The 19,565-nt window shown below is 29.1% G+C and overlaps 3 protein-coding genes across 6 annotated transcripts in view; 1 reads left to right on the forward strand and 2 right to left on the reverse strand.

Annotated features, from left to right (window-relative positions):
- Positions 1-19,117, reverse strand: part of LOC124953965 (putative inorganic phosphate cotransporter) — a 27,081-nt gene extending 7,964 nt beyond the window's left edge. Inside the window, exons 1-2 of one of the 3 annotated variants that reach the window (XM_047506098.1) lie at positions 19,009-19,117; positions 18,933-18,947 (exon numbers count right to left, since the gene is read on the reverse strand). Coding sequence is in view for 2 of the 3 variants with exons in the window: in XM_047506096.1 (XP_047362052.1) it covers positions 1,827-1,941 (115 nt within the window). In the remaining variant the exon portion in view is untranslated. Of the gene's footprint in view, positions 1-1,826; positions 2,108-8,574; positions 8,764-18,932; positions 18,948-19,008 lie in introns of those variants that run through there. The other 2 variants (XM_047506097.1, XM_047506096.1) reach the window with 2 other exon arrangements.
- LOC124953963 (glutamate receptor ionotropic, delta-1-like) lies at positions 14,178-19,409 on the forward strand. 2 transcript variants are annotated; one of them, XM_047506091.1, is made up of 11 exons: positions 14,178-14,225; positions 14,315-14,648; positions 14,798-14,961; positions 15,037-15,366; positions 16,039-16,154; positions 16,280-16,450; positions 16,819-17,072; positions 17,136-17,344; positions 17,438-17,712; positions 17,789-17,983; positions 18,071-19,409. In XM_047506091.1, the coding sequence occupies exons 2-11, from the start codon at positions 14,480-14,482 to the stop codon at positions 18,144-18,146; spliced, it is 1,959 nt and encodes a 652-aa protein (XP_047362047.1). In that variant the 5' UTR covers positions 14,178-14,225; positions 14,315-14,479; the 3' UTR covers positions 18,147-19,409. The 2 variants fall into 2 exon arrangements, with proteins under 2 accessions (XP_047362047.1, XP_047362048.1); XM_047506092.1 differs by lacking the exon at positions 14,798-14,961 and having other exon boundaries at positions 15,257-15,366.
- On the reverse strand, positions 15,368-19,151 carry LOC124953967 (dynactin subunit 5). Its single transcript, XM_047506100.1, has 4 exons — positions 19,009-19,151; positions 18,760-18,947; positions 18,569-18,680; positions 15,368-18,492 (listed from the first exon to the last, which is right to left on the reverse strand). Exons 1-4 carry the CDS (start codon positions 19,054-19,056, stop codon positions 18,295-18,297), a joined length of 546 nt encoding a protein of 181 aa, XP_047362056.1. The 5' UTR covers positions 19,057-19,151; the 3' UTR covers positions 15,368-18,294.
- Positions 19,410-19,565: the final 156 nt, after the last annotated feature.

A 19,565-nucleotide genomic window follows, 5' to 3' on the forward strand; every position in this document is an offset into this window, starting at 1 on the left:
TTTAATCTAACTAGATTAGATTTTTTTTGTCCCCCCATAAAAGAGGAAATATATTCTTATGTTTTATTATATTTTTTGATTCGACTTTTTTCCACTGTCAAAACTAAAAGATTCCAATATGACTCACGTAGTCTCGAACACTTTCGAGACTTTATCTACCGATTAAATTTTCCTACTTATTACATAACCTTTCTCACTTCTCTCCCACTCTGTTTTCTTTTTTCTCTCTCTGTTTATCGAAACGCATAAGAAATAAAAATGAAAGATATTATAATTGAGTACTCCTTCTTAGTATACTCCATTCGTTTAGTTTTTTTTTTACAATCGATTCTTATAAATTGTTTTAAGTTTGTATAAAAATATATGACATTTGAGTCGCAAAGATTTACATAAATATGAAACATGTGTTCTCTTGCTTAATTAGAATTTTGACAAAATAAAAAAATTCTTTCCTCGTAGAAAAGGAGAATAATCTGAATTCCGAACTAATCCGACGATTATCGAGATAACGTCGATTATATGTCGTTATAAATGTAATATCTTTCTCCTCTTTCATTTATAACTTGGAATAGACATTAATATACTTTAATATAATTTAAATTAATATAATATTTAATATAATTTTTAATATAATTAATATTAAATTATATTAAATATTATTAATTTTATATTACATAAAATTAATTTAATATAATTTTTAATACAATTTAATTTACTTTAATATATGAGTACGCATGTGTATATATATATATATATATGACGTTTTAATTGAAACTAATTGAAAATTGAATATCGAAGAAAAACCAATGGCTTTGGTAAACAAAGAAAATGAACGTATTTGTTTTTTCTTTTCCCTTTCTTTTTTCAAATCATTAAATATAACCCATTGACGTTTTATTTCTATCTGCACACGATTCGTTTACGTCTGTCGTCGATTTTCCAGAAAATCTCTTCTAATAAACCAACATATCTCGTGCCAAAAGTACGAGTACAACACAGATTGCTAAAGTCATCAAAATTAAAATGAGGAAAATAAAAATTATTGAAAAATAGATATGCGTATGTACGGATCATCTTAATACGTCAAAAATTAAATCAAACCGACGCGATTAAATTCTAGGAAATATCGTAATAATCTTTCTCTCTCTCTCTCTCTCTCTCTCTCTCTCTGTCTCTCTCTCTCTCTCATTGATAATTTCAATGTTCGATGAGTACGTTCATGACTCTGAAAAATATAATTTATTAACAAGAGGGCAAATAAAATTAGTGGTAGACACGCGGAGTGTAGTGCACGTGCGTGTCTCGTGCTAGTGCTTTTTTTTCCTCCCTCCCCTTCTATCGCTATCACTCCTTTCCTTTCCTTCTCACTCTCTTTCTCTTTCTTTTTTTCCCTCTTAACCGGTGCGAGAAGCGTGTTTCTTCTGAACACTCCTCGGACGTAAGCGAATTCTCGACATGCTATTCTCGAAGCGAAATATCTCGGGCGATCGGCCAGGCTGTTTCGATGGCGTTGGTGGGAAAAAGATGGGACAAGACTACTCGTGATAAGTTAAAAAGAGAGAGAGAGAGAGAGAGAGAGAGAGAGAGAGAGAGAGAGAAAGAGAGAGAGAGAGAAGAAAGATAGAGATAGAGCTATACTGGAAAAGGAAATGAGAAAGACTGAGAAAGACAGAGAGAGAGAGAGAGAGAGAGAGAGAGAGAGAGAGAGAGAGAGAGAGAGAGAGAGGAAGAAAGACAGAAAGATAGAAAGAAAGAGAAAGAATATTCGTATATGTTTCATGCTAACAACAAGGGAAATTGACAACGCAGAAAACGAAAAATCGTACCTCTTCGTTTTCGCACCGGCTTGTCGTTCTCTTCCAAACCCGGTTGTTCCCACACCAGCACGTGGCCATTCCTTCGTCCCCTGCTCTCACTGCCATTGGCTCTACCACCACTCATGGCACGTTCGCAAAAGTAGATGTAAGAAAATTTGTACGTCGAACGACGACGACGACGGCGGCGGCGACAGCGGTGACGACGACGACGACGACGACGACGACGACGGCAAAGATATCAATAGAAGGGGAAGATAAAGAAACAAAAAAAAAAAAAGAAAAAAATAGGGATAGAGATCTTTATCTCTTTCCTTTTTTTCTTTTCTTTTTTCTCTTCCCCTTTTTTAAAATGATATACACACTTTTTATATAATTACGAATTGAAACGTTAATAACGCGTAATGTTATATTTTAATAAAAAAAAAAAAAGGAATAAAACGAAGTTTCGTTCGATAGAGACGAGTAGCCGGTAATCACGTCTATGGTTAATGCGACATTGAACGACACAACCAACGATGATCACGACGAGAACGACGAATGAGATCGTAAAGGAGCGCGCGAGCGCGCCAACCTCGTGGTAAACCCGTACAAGACGATGATAACGTATCGACAAAGATCGCAAGAACGACGAGAATGAAAACGACAACGACGACAATAATGATCATCCTCCTTTTTCTCTCTTCTCCCTTCTACACCTCTCTCTCTCTCTTAGACCTATCCTCGGTTCTTTCCGCGACTTGTCGTCGACGATTGACGACGGCAATCAACTAATAACGCGCATGCGCAAGCGCAACTAGCCTGACCAATAAAGAGCACTCACGAACTTGGCGCCATCTTTCTCGCGCCAAGATTCCCAACCAATTGCTACATCGCGCGCCAAAATATGTCCATTATTACGAAATAATAATAATAATAATAATAATAATAATAATAATAATAATAATAATAATAATATTAAATTTTTTGTTATGTCTCATATCTGTTTGTTTAATTAATAACCAATGATTCGTAAGAGGGAAAAACAATTTTTTTTTTTTTATTTACGTAACAGAATACTTTCAGATTTTTCGTTCTTTTTTTTTTTTTTTTTTTTTTTTTTTTTTTTCAACAGTTCATTAAAAACATGAATAATAATAATCGAATATGTAACTGATCTTTTTTTTTTTTTTCTTTTTTTTTTCTTACACGTACGTTGAACGAACCATTCGCAATTTTAACATTCATCATTTATCATTTTATATAAAGAATAATATTAATCAGGCAACACATCTCGATTAAATTCATGCTTAATAACTTTCTTCTTTTGTTACAAGGAATGTGATATATCATCAATATTAACTTTTGTCATGGTATTCGTAGTTATTATACTAATATACCAAGTGTCTCAGAATGTATCTTACTTTTGTAATCGTATAATTGAATACACGCTGATCTCAATGGCACAATAAATATTATACTTGGTGTACCATCGTTATTTCACGAATGACGCAATAATTGCGTTTGGAGAGTCGTCATAGTTAACCTTGAAAAAAGTAAGGTTAATTATCGCGTTTTGTCTTTACAACGATGCAAGACGTTTATACATTTTTGTTAGGTGCGAAATCAAATCGTAGCTTCGAATCTTTTTTAACGTACTTGTTAAAAAAAAAAAAAAAAAAAAAAAAAACCTCCCAAAAAAAAAAAGAAAAAAAAAACAAGAAAAAAATAATGAAGAAAAAAGTAAAGACTTATCAGAGTCGTACTTACGTACGACTTACGTACGAAGAATTTAATCAGTTTTGTAACATTTGCAAAATGAACATCGATCGTCCTCATATTGTGTTCACGTTCTTACGTGAAAGGAAGTTATAAATTATCAGTATGATTACACGATACGTTCGTCATAATGCACAATGAAGTACACGTATGTAGATGTGTAATAAGATGAAAAGGCTTCAAGATTCGCTCTGAAGCACATAAAAAAAATGACGACGTTATAAAGTGTTATATACTACTCTAACGTACTCATGGAATCTTTTATTTTGTTCTCTTATCAAGTGGAAAATGTAAAGCGTCCGACTTAGTTTGCAATGAAACACCATTTATTAATCATCTAACGAATGTAATAATTATACATTACTTTTTTCTTTTTTTCTTCCTTCTTTTTTTCTTTCCTTTTTTAATAAATTTTCGAATACATCAGTCAAATACTTTATAGAACATGATTGATGAATCAATAAATTTCTTAACGTCAGAAACATTATATCAAGTTACGTAACTTTATTATTGTCATTGCACTTGTCGTAATATGATGCAAAAAAAAAAAAAAAAAAAAAAAAAAAAAAAAAAAAAAAAAAAAAAAAAAAGAAACAAAATTTTCGTTCGATATTATACCAGATAGTCATGTTTTAATTTATTGTTATTATCTTTAACAATTATTGTGAACGTTCAATATGATTACAGAATAATATCAATAAAAAGATCGAGCACTGTTATCGATATGAAAATCAATCGATATCTGAAAGAAAGACATTAGTTTCTTTAATATAATTGAAAGATTCGTTATCTGACTATATCGTTTCTATGATCATTTATATCAACGTCATCTTTAACTTTTATGAATATACTTTGTACAGGCTTTATCGTCATCCACCTAAAATTAGATGCATACTCGTATGTATGTGTCCATGTGTATATTTATGTATCGAAAATAAATGATTCAGCTATTTTGTAGTTTTCCGAATTTTCACGAACGTTGCACCGAAAGTTTGTCGATTATTCATCTTACGATTGTACATGTATATACTAGAATGTATAATTATTTCTTTGAATATTATATTAGTTGAAGAAGATACATCGTTATATTATACGACGTTATTTATTAATAGTTGAAAACTGAAAAACGTGCCAAAGATTTTTGCTCAATAATCTTTGGTTAGTAATCGTGTACTGGAACATATTTGCCTGATAGTTATGCAATATTCTGTTACTTTCGCGATGACGATACTATATATTTTAAATTGCGTAAGCATAAATTATTAAAGATATCGTATATTAGTTATTAATGAACATTGTACAGTTGCGTCATTTAAATATCTTGTATATCGTCGCGAAAATATTTTCAAAATATTATTTTTATAATATGTCTCATTTGAAAAGTCGAAAACAACAATTGATTACAAAAATAGAACTTTCGCAGTATATTTTCCTATCTGTTTTCTTTCTATTTTTTTTTTCTTATACTTATTTGTGTCTTTTCTATTTTTAGAAGTCGGTAAAGTCTACTATCTTTTATACCGGCAAAGTTTACTATCTATCACGTCGGTAAAGTTTATTATTTCTTACATCGGTACGTTAGTATTCTATATTACCGACGCTCGATGGTAAATAATCGAAATACCGATAAATAATATTAATTGAATACGCAATAATAATATAATAAAAATTATGCAAAATTAATGAAAAATAATTGCTATAGAAAGAACCTTGATTCTTTTTGTTATAAAATTTTTTTATCTTGCAACAAATAATAATTTACATCAATATATTATTTGATCCTTATTGTGTGATATCGTAGATTTGAAAATAAATGAATTATGGAAAAATTTGAAAGATAGAAGAAGAAAAAAAAAAGAGGAAGGATGTAAGTGATTTTGTGGTCCAACCACTAGAAACGTAATGTGTCGGAAATGAAATCCGGTCATTTAGATTTTTACACTATTATTAATCATTCTAACTCACATGATATAACTTTGTAGTGGAGACAACAGGAAACGTACAAGCCCTCAATCTCATTATTCATTTGGTAAAGTGGAAAATAACGTCCTTGTTACAAGGAAAGCCTACGCCAATTGTCTTTTATAGAGTTACTAACACTCGTTGACGAAGGACGTTTGTTTATTTCATTTTAATTTTCTTTTTTACACTATATACATATATATGTATATATATATATATATATATATATATCCAGTTTATATGTATCTCAATATTTTTTTTATTAATTTGTTATTAGATGAAATATAATTTTTTTTCTCGATAAATAAACCTTATTTCTTCAAGTAAAACGAGAATCTGTGTCGATAAAGTAGGAAATATATAAAAAAAATATCGATCGGACGTTGTTAAGGTAAAAAAAAGAAAGATTTTGGAGAAAGATCGATAACGAAGAAAAATGAATTTAATCGGTAAAGAAGTTCAAAGAGCGTTCATTGACACGTTACAATGTAGATCAGAGACACGAACGCGTGGCTTTTATCGAGTATAATATGTTTACTTTGAACAATCATTGGATAATTTTTTTTCTCTCACTCGTTCAAATCGCTGTTTAAACTTGATATACCGATGATACGTGTCAAAATTTTTTTTCCAATTAAAAATTCTATAAATGTATAATACGAATTTATCAATATATCGTATTACTTTTTATTATTTTATTTTTCTAATAACATATGACATAACTAATGTGAAATTCGAGAAAGCTTAAGAGAAAACATTGAAATATTAAACACAAGGATAATAATTACAATAATGTTGTCATGTGACACTTTTAATCGTTGTTTAGAATTTTTATTTAATTCTAAACCTTGAATTTATGCGCAATAAAATAATTCCTATGACCTCGGGACACGTGAAGTTATATAAATTATTAAAGAACATCTGTTACAATAATACGGTTTCTCTGTCTTTGATATACATATATACATAATTGTAAAATTCTATTCATGATATCGTAAAAGAAGGAAGAGGACATGTTTCTTTATCTTATGCGCAAGAGTAGCCACCGAATGATTCATTATGCGAACGTGACAAGAATCTTGAAAATGATTCGAATATACTCTCTCTCTCTCTCTCTTTCTCTCTTTCTCTTTCTCTCTCTCTCTCTTTTCTCCACGTTGTAACTTTCTCTCTAACAAACTGTATTATAACCTTCGAATTACGTTATTCTCATCGATGACAACAAATTTCTAATATCAAGTCAACACGGAAGTTACGTTCTCTCTTCATTTCAAATTAACATCTTTTTCCATTAGATTTATACTACTAATAAAAACTTGATTTGTGTTGTCAGAAGGAAAAAAAAAAAAAAAAAAAAAAAAAAAGAAACATTACTGCGATTCATTCATTCGAAAGATTTTCTTTTAAAGTATATTCTAAAGTATTCGAACAAGTTTTGCTAATTAACGGAAATATTTATGCGTTTAAAATAATTCATTTATATCACTTTTCTATCGATTATAATCCAATGACAGATCATTCGATTCAGAGATATCGAGATTTCAGATAAGCATCGATTCATGCATATCCATCAATGTTTTTTTTTTTTTTTTTTCTTTTTTTTTTTCCATAAAAGTTATAAACACTTTCTTTCAATCGATACCTTTCTTCTATTTCTCTACTATTTTATACGAAGACGATCGTAAATTAAAGGCATATGATTTATCGATGAATGCATTCGCAAAGCGATCGATTATCTTCGTACATTTCATCTAATAGACACACCTATTTCTGCTTTAATCATGATATGCGTATATGTTGTATTTTTGTGGTCTCGTGGAAGAAAAAAAGAAAGAAGAAAAAAAAGAGAGAGAGAGAGAAAAAAAAATAGAAAAAGAAAAAAAAAACAGAAGGAAAAAAGAGAAAACAAAAAAACAATGGAAAATAACGCGACTACGAAAGACTTATAATGGAGATTAGAAAAATGTCCTTTTTAATGCTTTGGTCATATTCGATAATAATGATATAAAAGAGCTATAATAAAGAGTTATGAAAAAGAATAAATATATTTCATCTAATATCGTCTAATGGTTGACTTAATTACGCATATACTGTATGTATTTGCATTAGGCACGAACAAGGTCAAAGAGAGAGAGAAAGAGAGAGAGAAAGAGAGAAACAGAGAGAGAGAGAAAGAGAGAGAGGGAGGGAAAGAGGGAAGAGAAAGAGAGAAAGAGAGAAAACAAAATAAAGATAGAAAAACAGAAACAGAAATAGAAAAATTGTTTGCATAACCGTATCGGAAGATAAATGAGCGTTTCCAAATGAATAAATTGTACGAGTTGTGAATAGTTTAAAAGGATAATTATTACATAAACTTTATTCATTGGCAATAAGTGGAATTATTCATTATATCATAAATTTCCTCCGTTAATCGTTTTCGCATCTATCTTCTCCAAGATCCTGATGATATCTAAGCGTATATGTCGTATCGATAAATCATCCTCGGAATGTAAATTGATCTAATTGCAAGTAGTATGAAAAGAAAAATGATGAAACATTGCGATAATACTGTAAATATAATACGATATCTATAAAGAGATCGATGTATCGATCGATAATACGAAAGATTTCTTCATTTTTTTTTTTTTTTCACCTTTTTTCAACTCAACAATTTATATTTTATCCATCCAAATTTTCTCTCGAGATGTATGGAATAATGATCATTAAATCACACGTTGATAATAAATGATCATTGAAAGAATAAATAATAAGATTAAATATAAACATGATGGATTTGTTTATGAGAGATAAGTTACTTTTAATGTTTATAGATTAAAAGGGAACATGTTTCGTTTTGAAATATCACGCTCGTAAACTCGATTGAATCGATTGATTCAATCGATTTACTCGAAAGTATCAATTTGAACTGAAATAAATGAAATGAAATGAAATGAAATGAAATGAAATGAAATGAAAAGAAGTCTAATTTTTCTTTTTCTTTTTTTCTTTTTTTGGTTTTTCTTTTTCTTTTTTTTTTTTTTTTTTTTTTTTTTTTTACCTTTCGGCACGGCCGCTTCCGTTTCGAAGATTTCCGGCTTCTTCTTCGTTTCCGCCTTCTTACAATCGATACCATTCTCCACCATTTTTTTCAAATTGATTAGACCGCCGAATCGCGACGATCGAAAGGAAGAGAGAACGAAAGGAGAGAAATGAAAAAAAAAAAAAAAAAGAAAAAGAAAAAAAAAGAAAAAAAAAAGAAAAAGGAAATAAAAAGAAATAAAAAAAGAAAAGAATAGAATATCTTTTTCTTGCTTCTCTTTTCTCTCTCTCTCTTCCTCTCTATCTCTTTCTCTCTCTCACTCTCTATCTCTCTCTCTCTCTCTCGATCACGTTAAGACGTGGTATATTTTTAATTGCGCGGATAAATCGCGAATCGATCTGAACTCCCACGACGAGAGAGGTGCAGTTAGAGGATATCTACTATATACTTTGCTTACGTTTCCGTACCACTTGTTCTCAAACACTGTTCGAAGCACGCTTAGACTCTCGACACTTAGCCGCGAACACCTCGTTTACGTTGGCCAATTGGAGCGCGAGTTCTCCATTCGCCGGTAACCCCCTACTACTCTTTCGCTCATATAGACTTTTTCATTCCTTCGAACCTTTTCCTACGTTGATTTAACGTCATTTCAAAAATAACAATAAATAATAGATAATAGATAATAGATAAGATCATTGAAAAATCAAAAAGATTATTCTTCCTTTCTCGGAAGACAATTAAATAAAAATTGATCCTTTTTCTTCTTTTTCTCCTCTTCTACCTTCCCTTTTTTCCTTTTCCCTTTCTTCGTTTTTCTTTCTCTCTTTCCTTTTCCTATATTACATATCCTAGGAATAAAAGATTAAAAAGAAAAAAAAAAAAAAAAAAAAAAAAAAAAAAAAAAAAAACAGAAAAGGAAGCTTAAAACGAAATGCTAATTTTATCATATGACCTTTCACTCGTTCACGCTTTGTTTATTCATTAAATTAATTACATCTGTTTCTGATTTCTTTTATCCTGACATCACACTCTGGCAAAAGGAGAGAAACAATCACGTTTCGTCTTTATCTTTATTTTATGTTCTTTTTACTTATTTGCCTCTCTCTCTCTCTCTTTCTTTTTCTCACTCTCACTCTCTCACTCTCTCTCTCTCTCTCTCTCTCCCCTCCTCCTCGCTCTTTCCTCTCTCTTTCACGAGATAGCTGAGTAAAGTCGATTACATTTGTTTCACGTTTCTCCTGTTCATTTTTCGCGAGGCCACCTCCAAACAGATAGAAACTTGCTTTTGCTCGGTGTCCTTTTTTTTCTTTTTTATTTTTTTCTTCTTTTTTTTTTTTTTTCTTTTTCAGTATTATCGAAAGGAAAGGTCAAATGCGTTATAAACGGTGACTGGTCTAACCTTCGACTAATATTTCCTTATATATTAGTTGATCGATTGACAAAATTTATAATAATACTTAAATAAATAAAAAACCAAAAATATTAACAAACATTGTTAATAAACATAGAAGAAGAAGAAGAAAAAGAAGAAGAAGAAGAAAAAAAAAAAAAAAAGAAAAACCATGAATAATGCATATTTTCATTGAAAGAAATCTGTGTCAATACGCAGAGAAGAAAAAATATTTTATTCTGGGAAAAAAAAAAAAAGTGCTATTGATGTGATATCCATCCCTCTCCTCTCCTATCATCGATAAAAAACGTGTTCTATCATTTTCTTTTTGTTGTATGTGTATATATATATATATATATATATTTTTTTTTTTTTTATTTTATTTTACATTCAAGTAGCACTGTTCTTGCAAATTGTTACGAATGTTCGACTCGAGTGATTTTACTAAGAATCATAGTTAGACAAAAGATCATTGAGGAGGATGGGGGCAAACGTGGAAGGAGAAAAGGTGGAAGAGAACAGTTTTGAAATTTAACGAGCACTTAAGTCGCATTATCGCATTAGTACGTATTCGTCGAGTGAAGCGATACGTGCGAAGAGGAAAGTCATGTGTATAGATATATACATGCATATGTATACACATATGTATATACACACACACATATATATATATATATATGTATATATATAAAATTAAAATTATATGTATATTTGTAAGAGGATTTAAACTTTGAAGAATTATATGACTTTCCAACTACTTATTTATTCGTAGCACGAAGTATCATTTAATGAACGAACAACTACATGAAATAATGACTCTTCCAACGTTCTTGATTCTCTTTATTCGTAACGTGTATTTCTTTCGTCATCGGTAGTCTCTTCGAAAGCCTACGATGGCATAGCTCGTTCATTAGATAGTAGGTCGACAAACCGGTACGATTCTATACTGACGTAGTTACTTATATAGTTCTTACTTGCTACCACGAATTATGTACATTCAGCATTATTTCTCTCTCCCTCTCTCTCTCCCTCTCCCTCTCTGTCTTCTTTTTTTTTCTTTTTTTTGTTTTTTGTTGATTATCCACGAGAAATAAAAAAAAGAAGAATAAAAAAATAAGTGATGGTAAAATCAAGATGTTTTATATATATTATATCGAAGTTGTATATATATATATATTTCTTTTCTTTTGATTAAGTTTTGTTTTATCGAAAATATTGCAAAACGAAATCTATCCAAGAACTGATGGAATTTTTATCATTTTTTTGTTTAACGATCGTAAATGTAATTTAATCCTTGTATCAGCATCTACCTTTCTACAATGGAAACTTTTTCTTTTTTCTTTTTTTTTTCCTTTCTTTTTTCTTTTTTTTTTTTTCCTTTCTTTTTCTTTTTTTTTTTTTTATGAGGAATGCAATATACGTTCTGAATGCATATTATACGAACTGAATATTATGTTTTAATACGGAGATTCTTTACTTTCCATTAGGTTTTAATATTATCGCGCTTTCTATTTATTTCGTATTTCGATATCTCTTTTATTCTTGTATATTTAAAAAAAAAAAAAAAAAAAAAAAAAAAAAAAAAAAAAAAAAAAAAAAAAAAAAAAATATATATATATATATATATACAATATGTTTATGTGCAAGAAAGTGTGAAATTATTAGTCAATCATTAACCCTGTTAATCGAAGTATATGATCTTTATGTAAATTTAATTATTGCAACGAAAACAGATCATTATCTTTTTTTTTATGAAATCGTGTCAGATATAACTATTCCGGAAAACCGAAAAAAACAAATTTAAGATAATTTATTTTCATCTAATAATATATATTAAAGATTAATTTGTTTAATTTAACAATATTTAAATGGTATTATGAATCAAGTCCCACTTTCGAAAATGATCATTTTTTTGCAACTTGATTGTAATGCATACATATATATATTTTCATTTTATGCAGACTAAAATAAACTAAAATAAATTAAAATAAATATTGTATATAATTTATGGAATGATTTTTGAATTTAATCAATTTAAAATTATCTATCCGACAATTCCTTCAATGAGGAAAACACAGATCCTTTTCTGTTACCTGTCCGCCATTATTTGAATTACATAATATCGAAGTTTCATTGGAAATTTATTTTAATATTTATGTATGTATACACATATTTACAATGTATTTATATAGATGACTCTAATTGTAAAGAACAATATTGAAAATTTCTGACGAGGAAATAATAAGAAATATTTTACGATTTTTCTCAATAAGGAAATATTTAAAAATTCTTTCAACGAAAAGTATCAATCATATTATAATATTTAACGCTTTGTGATAAACTTCTGATTGATCGATCAATTTATCTGAAAATTTACGAATCGGATTGAATTCGTTTGATTTTAATCGAATGAAGAAAAACAAAAAAAAAAAACAAAAAAAAAAAAAAAAAAAAAAAAAGAAAAAAAGAAAAAAGATGAATAAAAAACAAATAAAAGAACAAAAGAGAGATTAATACAGAGAAGTTGGAAACAATAAGATGTAATAAGCTCCTTTGTGAGATATGCGCATGTAACTATGTTTTGTCGACTTGATTGTTCTTTCCCCCTTGAACAAATGCCGATAAGATGATAAGAAATTTTTAGATAGCTTCGCCTCACGTGCCAATCACCGAGTCATCACGCGATCGAACGAGAATGTTCGGTCATAACTCTAAGCTTTACTTTTCTAATTTTACGACGATGTAACATAACATAGCCTTGACGTATAAATATGTTTTATCATCGTTTCCGCAAATGAAGAAAATTTTTCAAATGAAAAATAAAAAATATAACGATCGTAAAAAATATCACGTGTCATCCTCGTTTAATATAATATCGTTTAAACCTGCATAATGTTTAATAATGTTTAATGCATCGTCATCGATTGTCATCCTCGTCGTCTATTAAAAGTTGTCTTGATAATCAAGTCACGATAATTAACACGAAGATTATATTATATGCCGATAACGATATATATATATATATATACATTGTATATTTCACAAGCAAAAACGATTTCTCCTTCGTTCTGGTAGCCCTCTTGTTTCCTCGAAAGTAGAAAATCCTGTTTACGTGATATCAACGTGTCGAAAACTCAGAATATAATCGTTTTACGAGCTGCAATAATTATTAAAACGATAAATAATATAAATGACAAAGGTGAAACAAAAGAGAAAAAAAAAAAGAAAGAAAGAAAGAAAGAAAGAAAGAAAGAAATAGGGATTTATAGTTAATCGTTCAGTAACAGAGGCGTATTTCATGAAACGAAAGAAATCATGGGAAATTTTAATTCCGCGCGTTCCATCACGTCAATTCGTTGAATTTCGATATTTTCAATTAATTTTCTCATTTCTCATTTCTTACAGATATGAATTATAACCGTTAATATTTTATTGCCTTCTTTTTTTATGATTGTCATTGTCGCCAATGCAATTTAATTAAGAATGACATATCGCAAATGCGATGTTTTTACAATTTTTTTTTTTTCGTATATATTTCTTTTTCCTCATATGTGTTTATGTTTATATGCACGCGCGTGTGTGTGCGCGTGTGTGTGTGTGTGTCTCTGATAAAACAAAAAAATTTGTCGATTATCTTATTCCTCTTTCTCTATATAACAAGATAATTCGTTTCGTGGGAAATGTGTTATTACATAAAGAAAGTAAGAAAGAAGAAAAAAAAGAAGAAGAAGAAAAAATAAAAAAGATAAGAAAGAAAAGAAGAGAAAGAAAAAAAAAAAAAATGCAACACAAAGAATAGTTCCGTGCACGGTGAAAGTACACGATACGTTCTCGTGTCTCCAATGATTTTCTTACTGTCTTTTCTAATCTGCTATTACATCTTTCTTACAATTCTTACGTTAGAATTTTCATCGTTACAAAAATTACATATCCTCGATCTATTAATTCTCCTAGAGTTATAAGCGTTATATAGTTCGGCTAATAAAAAAATAATTTCTCTCGTGTGAACAAACACAGCTGCGATACTTTTCTAACAGTAAACGTCCAAATGATACGTCTATCCGAGTCATTAGAACGAAATTATCTGTTTGAGAATATAATTTGCTAAATCTGGAATATTACGGCATAGTATATAATGAAACTGTATTTTGTAAAGAGAGAAAAAGGAAAGAAAGAAAGAATAAAAAAGAAGAAAAAAAAAGAAAAACAAAAAAAAAAAAAAAAAAAAAAAAAAAAAAAAAAAAAAAACCAGAAAACAAAGAAAATTGAAATATCGAAGGTTTGTACCACTATGATGTAACTCTATTCTTTCTAAATTCTCGACTAACTTTAAACCGTTTTTTTTCTTTTTTTTTTTTGTGAACTTAGCATAGAAAAGTCTCTTTTGTCGTTTTATTATTCCGTTCCACGTTAATCAGATGTATTATACATACGTAAACGCTGTGCCCTCGATGTTTATGACTTTATACTATAGATTATAACGATATTTTACGATTTATCAAAGGAAAGTTTACGTATTCGAAGGACAACACAATGTTATTGTTACTCCTCCTTGTAATTCTTTTATCTAATTCTTATGCCATCGAGGGATCTTCCGAATTTTCATGGAAAACGAATGATATTCTTTCGAAATTCATCGTAGACGCCACTTTTCATCTTTTTCCACCGTCAAGAATATCTGCACGTTTATGCTTTTCTAAAGGTAATAATTGTATTGTTATTATTCTTCTTCTTCTTCTTATTATTATTATTATTATTATATAATATTACAATTATATCGCTAATGTCATAATCATCAAAAATTTTTTTTATCTTAATGGATTAACTGTATTACTGAATAAACACAATTAGACGATATAATCGGGTTATCAAAGGAAATGTCGAAAAGACATCTGTCACATGATATTCGAAATGAATTCGATCGGCTCGATCCTAAAATTTATGATAATTTAGAACACAGAAATTTGTATGTTATCGATCTCGATTGTGACCGTGCAAATGACATCTTAAACGAGGTAAAACGTATAAGAGATAAAATGCATTGTTATTTTAATTTGTGATTAAATGTTTATAGATTATTTTCAATTCAGGCAAATTCTAAAAGAATGTTCGTTGCTCCGACAAAATGGTTATTTTTGAAAGATTCAAGGACAATATTAGATACGAAGGATCTACAATTTATAATGAAAACTTTTCGTAATTTTACTATTTATCCGGACAGCGACGTTATTATAGCACGAAGGATTAAAAAGAATTTTCTAGAATTATTATCAATATATCGTCCCAGTCCTTATCGAGATGTCATTTTAGAGGATCGTGGAAATTGGTCGTTTACACGTGGGATCGTTATGAAAAATTATGATCCAGCATCCCGTAGACGAAGAAATCTTCAGCTTACTCCACTTAAATCCTGTCTTGTGGTATATTAAAGCTTTTTATTCTCTTTTTTTTTTTTTTTTTTTTTTTTTTTTTGATAAGCTATAAGTTGTTTATCTCATAGTAGTTTAATATCAACGTGATGATATGAAACGAGTGAGATAATTAAAAATAATTCTTTTATGTATTTGTCTTTATTGAAGATTTCATAGAATCTTAGGAAAGAAAGAGAGAGAGAGAGAGAAAGAAAAAGAAAAAAAGAGTGAGTGAGTGAGTGAGTGGGTGAGTGAGTGAGAGAGAGAGAGAGAGAGAGACAGAGAGAGAAATAGAGAGAGCAAGACAAAAAGAGAATATATCTAATTCCATTTACTTTAGAAATTGCACAATATCGTTATCGAAAATTATCTTTCAAATAGATTACATTCAATTTATTTGAGATATCAAAAACTATTTCGCGTAGAGCTTATCCTATTCGATTAACTTTAAATTTACTTACGATCAGATAATCGTGTTTTAGTGATAAGATATTTTTTCAATGAATCATTTTTTACTTCTCTATTTTTTTTTTTTTTTTTAACACTTTTAAACATACTCGTATTTTTTTTTTTTTTTTTTTTTTTTTTTTTAAGCATTGCTTTATTTCCACAAGCTTCTATATTAAATGAGTATACATTTCTCTTCTTATTTCTCTATATATTTCTTTCCCTTGTTGATAGATGACAGATCCAGACACGATCAATCATTTAACTGATTATCACAATAAACATATAGATCCAGTTACGAAGGCTGGTTATTCATGTGTACTTCATTTGGTAAATCGAATGAATGCGACGTAAGTATCGTTTTTAATTTGTTTGTTAAATTCCATATAATTAATGGAGAAAGATCGACGTGAAAAGATAAAAAAAAAAAAAAATATCCGATACTTTCAATTAAAAATTGTATCGTTTGTTTCAGGGTAACGTTCAATATAGCAGATACATGGGGTTATCGTGATGAAAATGGATCGTGGAATGGTATGACCGGCATGTTGCAACGTCGTGAAATTGATTTCGGAGGAACTGGAACTTTTTTTATAAAAGAACGAATAGGAATAGTTAAATATATACAACTTTATACGCATACTGGGTAAAATATCTTCACGTATATTTATACGTTTTTTTGCGATCAATCGGATTCAAATTTCCTATATTGAATTTTATTTTATTTATTTTTTATTAATTTCAAATTTTTATCATTTATTTGTTACGTAGATTCAAATAAAATTTTAAATCTACCATAAGATTTATAAACTTTCAATGCTACTCAGGGATGATCAATCTTACTAACGCCCGATGATATGCAATAATCATACACTCGCGTATAAAAAGAAACATTCATTATGTAAATTAATTTCATACATTTTTTTTTCTTTTCTCGAATTTTTTAATCTACTATAACGTTATATATTTTTCATTTTTGTTTTCGTTTTTTTTTTTTTTTTTTTTTTTTTGTAGGTCACGTTTTATATTTCGACAACCATTGCTTTCGACAGTAAGCAACATATTTGTCTTGCCTTTTCATCGTTCGGTTTGGATAGCTATTGGTGTCCTCATTCTTCTCATTATTACTTTACTCTTTATATCTATGAAATGGGAATATAATTGCGGAGCATCAGCAAAGTCTGCGATATATTGGAAACAGATGAATCCTGGCAAGCCAACTATTGGCGATGATATATTAGTTATTCTTGGAGCATTTTTTCAACAAGGTGTTTGCCCTTAATAAATTAAAATGAATTATTTTATTAGTTTCTACAATTTAATTGTTATAGGATATTCTTATGAACCGTATCAAATTCCTTCACGTATTGTCACATTAATGTTATTGATAGCTGCATTGAGTCTATACACTTCTTATACAGCAAATATTGTTGCTTTGCTTCAATCAACGACAAATTCTATTCAAACGGTTTCTGATCTTTATAATAGTCCATTAAAACTAGGTGTACAAGATGCTGTATATAATCGATACTATTTTAATGTGAGTATTTTAAATCTCTGCAAATTTTATAAGACAAATTTTATATATAACAAGATGAACTTATTAGAAAATATTTATTTTTTTCTATAATAGTCTTTTAAGGATCCAATAAGAAGGACTCTCATAGATGAAAAAATTGAACCAAAGGGTAAAAAATCTTCTTGGATGTCTATTGAACAAGGTGTTCAAAAAATGAGAGATGAGCTCTTTGCTTTTCATGGTGAAGTTGGTACTGTTTATAAAATAATACAAGAAACTTTTCAAGAGGATGAAAAATGTGGCTTAACTGCTATCAATTTTTTAAATGTACTTTATCCACTCTTTATCATTCAAACACAATCTCCATATTTGGAAATTTTAAAAAATAGGTATAAATTTTATTTTTGCATGATGTACTGATTCATATGATGTAATATTTACATATTAAAATATGACTTTTTTCAGTGCTTTAATAATACAAGAAACTGGTTTAAAATATCGAGAAGAGAGACGTTTATATACAAGAAAGCCCAAATGTGATGGTCACATGAGTTTCATAAGCATAGGATTTACTGAAAGCCACTTTGCATTGGTGATAATGGGATATGGCATAATTATTACTTTTTTTGTACTAGCCATGGAACTTCTGTGGCATAGAATGTAATACTTATCTATATTATGATTTGTATTTTAAATTTAAATTAGTAAATAATTTAAATTTTATTATTTAAATTTAATTATTTACAGGCAAAAATCAAAAATGAAAGATATTAGAGAAGATATGGAGGCAATTGACAATGGTAGTCAAATTCTTACACCTTAGTTGAGAAATTATTGCCTATATTTTCCTTTGAATTCATTATTATTTGGTAATTAATGCTTTAACTCTATAGCAATATAAATAATTATATTATAAAAAAGAAATATAAAATAATATAAATACAAAATTAACATATATACATTTTTATATATTACATTCGTGCGGGTAAAAAGTGTTGATAATAATTTTTTGTAAAATCTAACATAAGATCAAGAGTACATTCGGGTAAGTCCTCTATACATACAGCAGGACTTCCAGAAAATCTAGTAAAAGATGGAACTATTGTTTCTGGTGGTACTACTGCACCATCCTCAATGTAACAACAATCCTTTAATATCGACCGTCTCCCCTATTTAATATAAATAATTGGTATAAAAGATATTAATTAATAATTACTTTTTACCAATTATCAAGCAGATACGTACTATTACTGCATTTTTTCCAATGTATACATATGAACCGACTAGTGCAGCATTGACAACAGCCCTTTCTCCCACAAATACATGATCACCCATAGTTAATGGAAAGAAGGCAACCCTATCCAAAAAGGATAATCCTTTAAGTATACAGTAATCTCTATTAAATACTGACGAAAGAGGTGCAAGAATGTACAAACCCCCTACTAAATTTTTTAAAAGGTGGTCGTATTACAGCATTCTTGCTAATAATACAGTATCGACCAACCTTTACATTTGCTAAATCCCCTCTGATTATAGCATCTGATTGTACTATTACCTTTCCATGCAGTACTATATTTTGCGATCCACAAAGAACAGTCTGTCTACTCACTTTATTTCCTGAAGCCTGTAATATAAATATAAGAGGTTATGTTCTTGTATAATAATTTTATTTGACAATTTATTACCGTTTCGACGTATTCAGCTATATTGTAATAAATATCTTGGGGCTCCATGACGACGTAGGCAATATTTATGATCGATCACTTTATATATATACAAGAAACTAATTTATTATTCTATATAAATCACTTGTTAACATTAATTATTAGTTGCTTCGTCTGCGTAATACTGGGATTTAAAAGGTTAGTTTGGACCTTTCAAATGTCGCTATCAGATGGCGCTCGTGGCGTGAAAAATCGATCGAAAACATTGGCCAATAAGGAGAGACAATATTTACAGAGATCTGTAAAATTTTTATTTATAATTTAAATCAATGAAATAAATTCGATTGTATATAAAATTTGTCGTGTATTCGAGATAACAATTAAAAGTGAAGTCTCGTAATCAAATAAATCGTAAGTAACAAACGCGCATGTATATATACTCTCTTACTACACATGTATAAACCTATAATTTTCATGCTATCAATCGAAAATAATCTATAGGTAAACACTCATAGGGTAAATGTATTAGATTGTAATAGGATAACCAATTACAATCGACTTTGTGTTTTGAAAATACA

The sequence above is a fragment of the Vespa velutina genome, chromosome 13 (assembly GCF_912470025.1).
Source record: "Vespa velutina chromosome 13, iVesVel2.1, whole genome shotgun sequence".
NCBI classification, from domain to species: domain Eukaryota; kingdom Metazoa; phylum Arthropoda; class Insecta; order Hymenoptera; family Vespidae; genus Vespa; species Vespa velutina.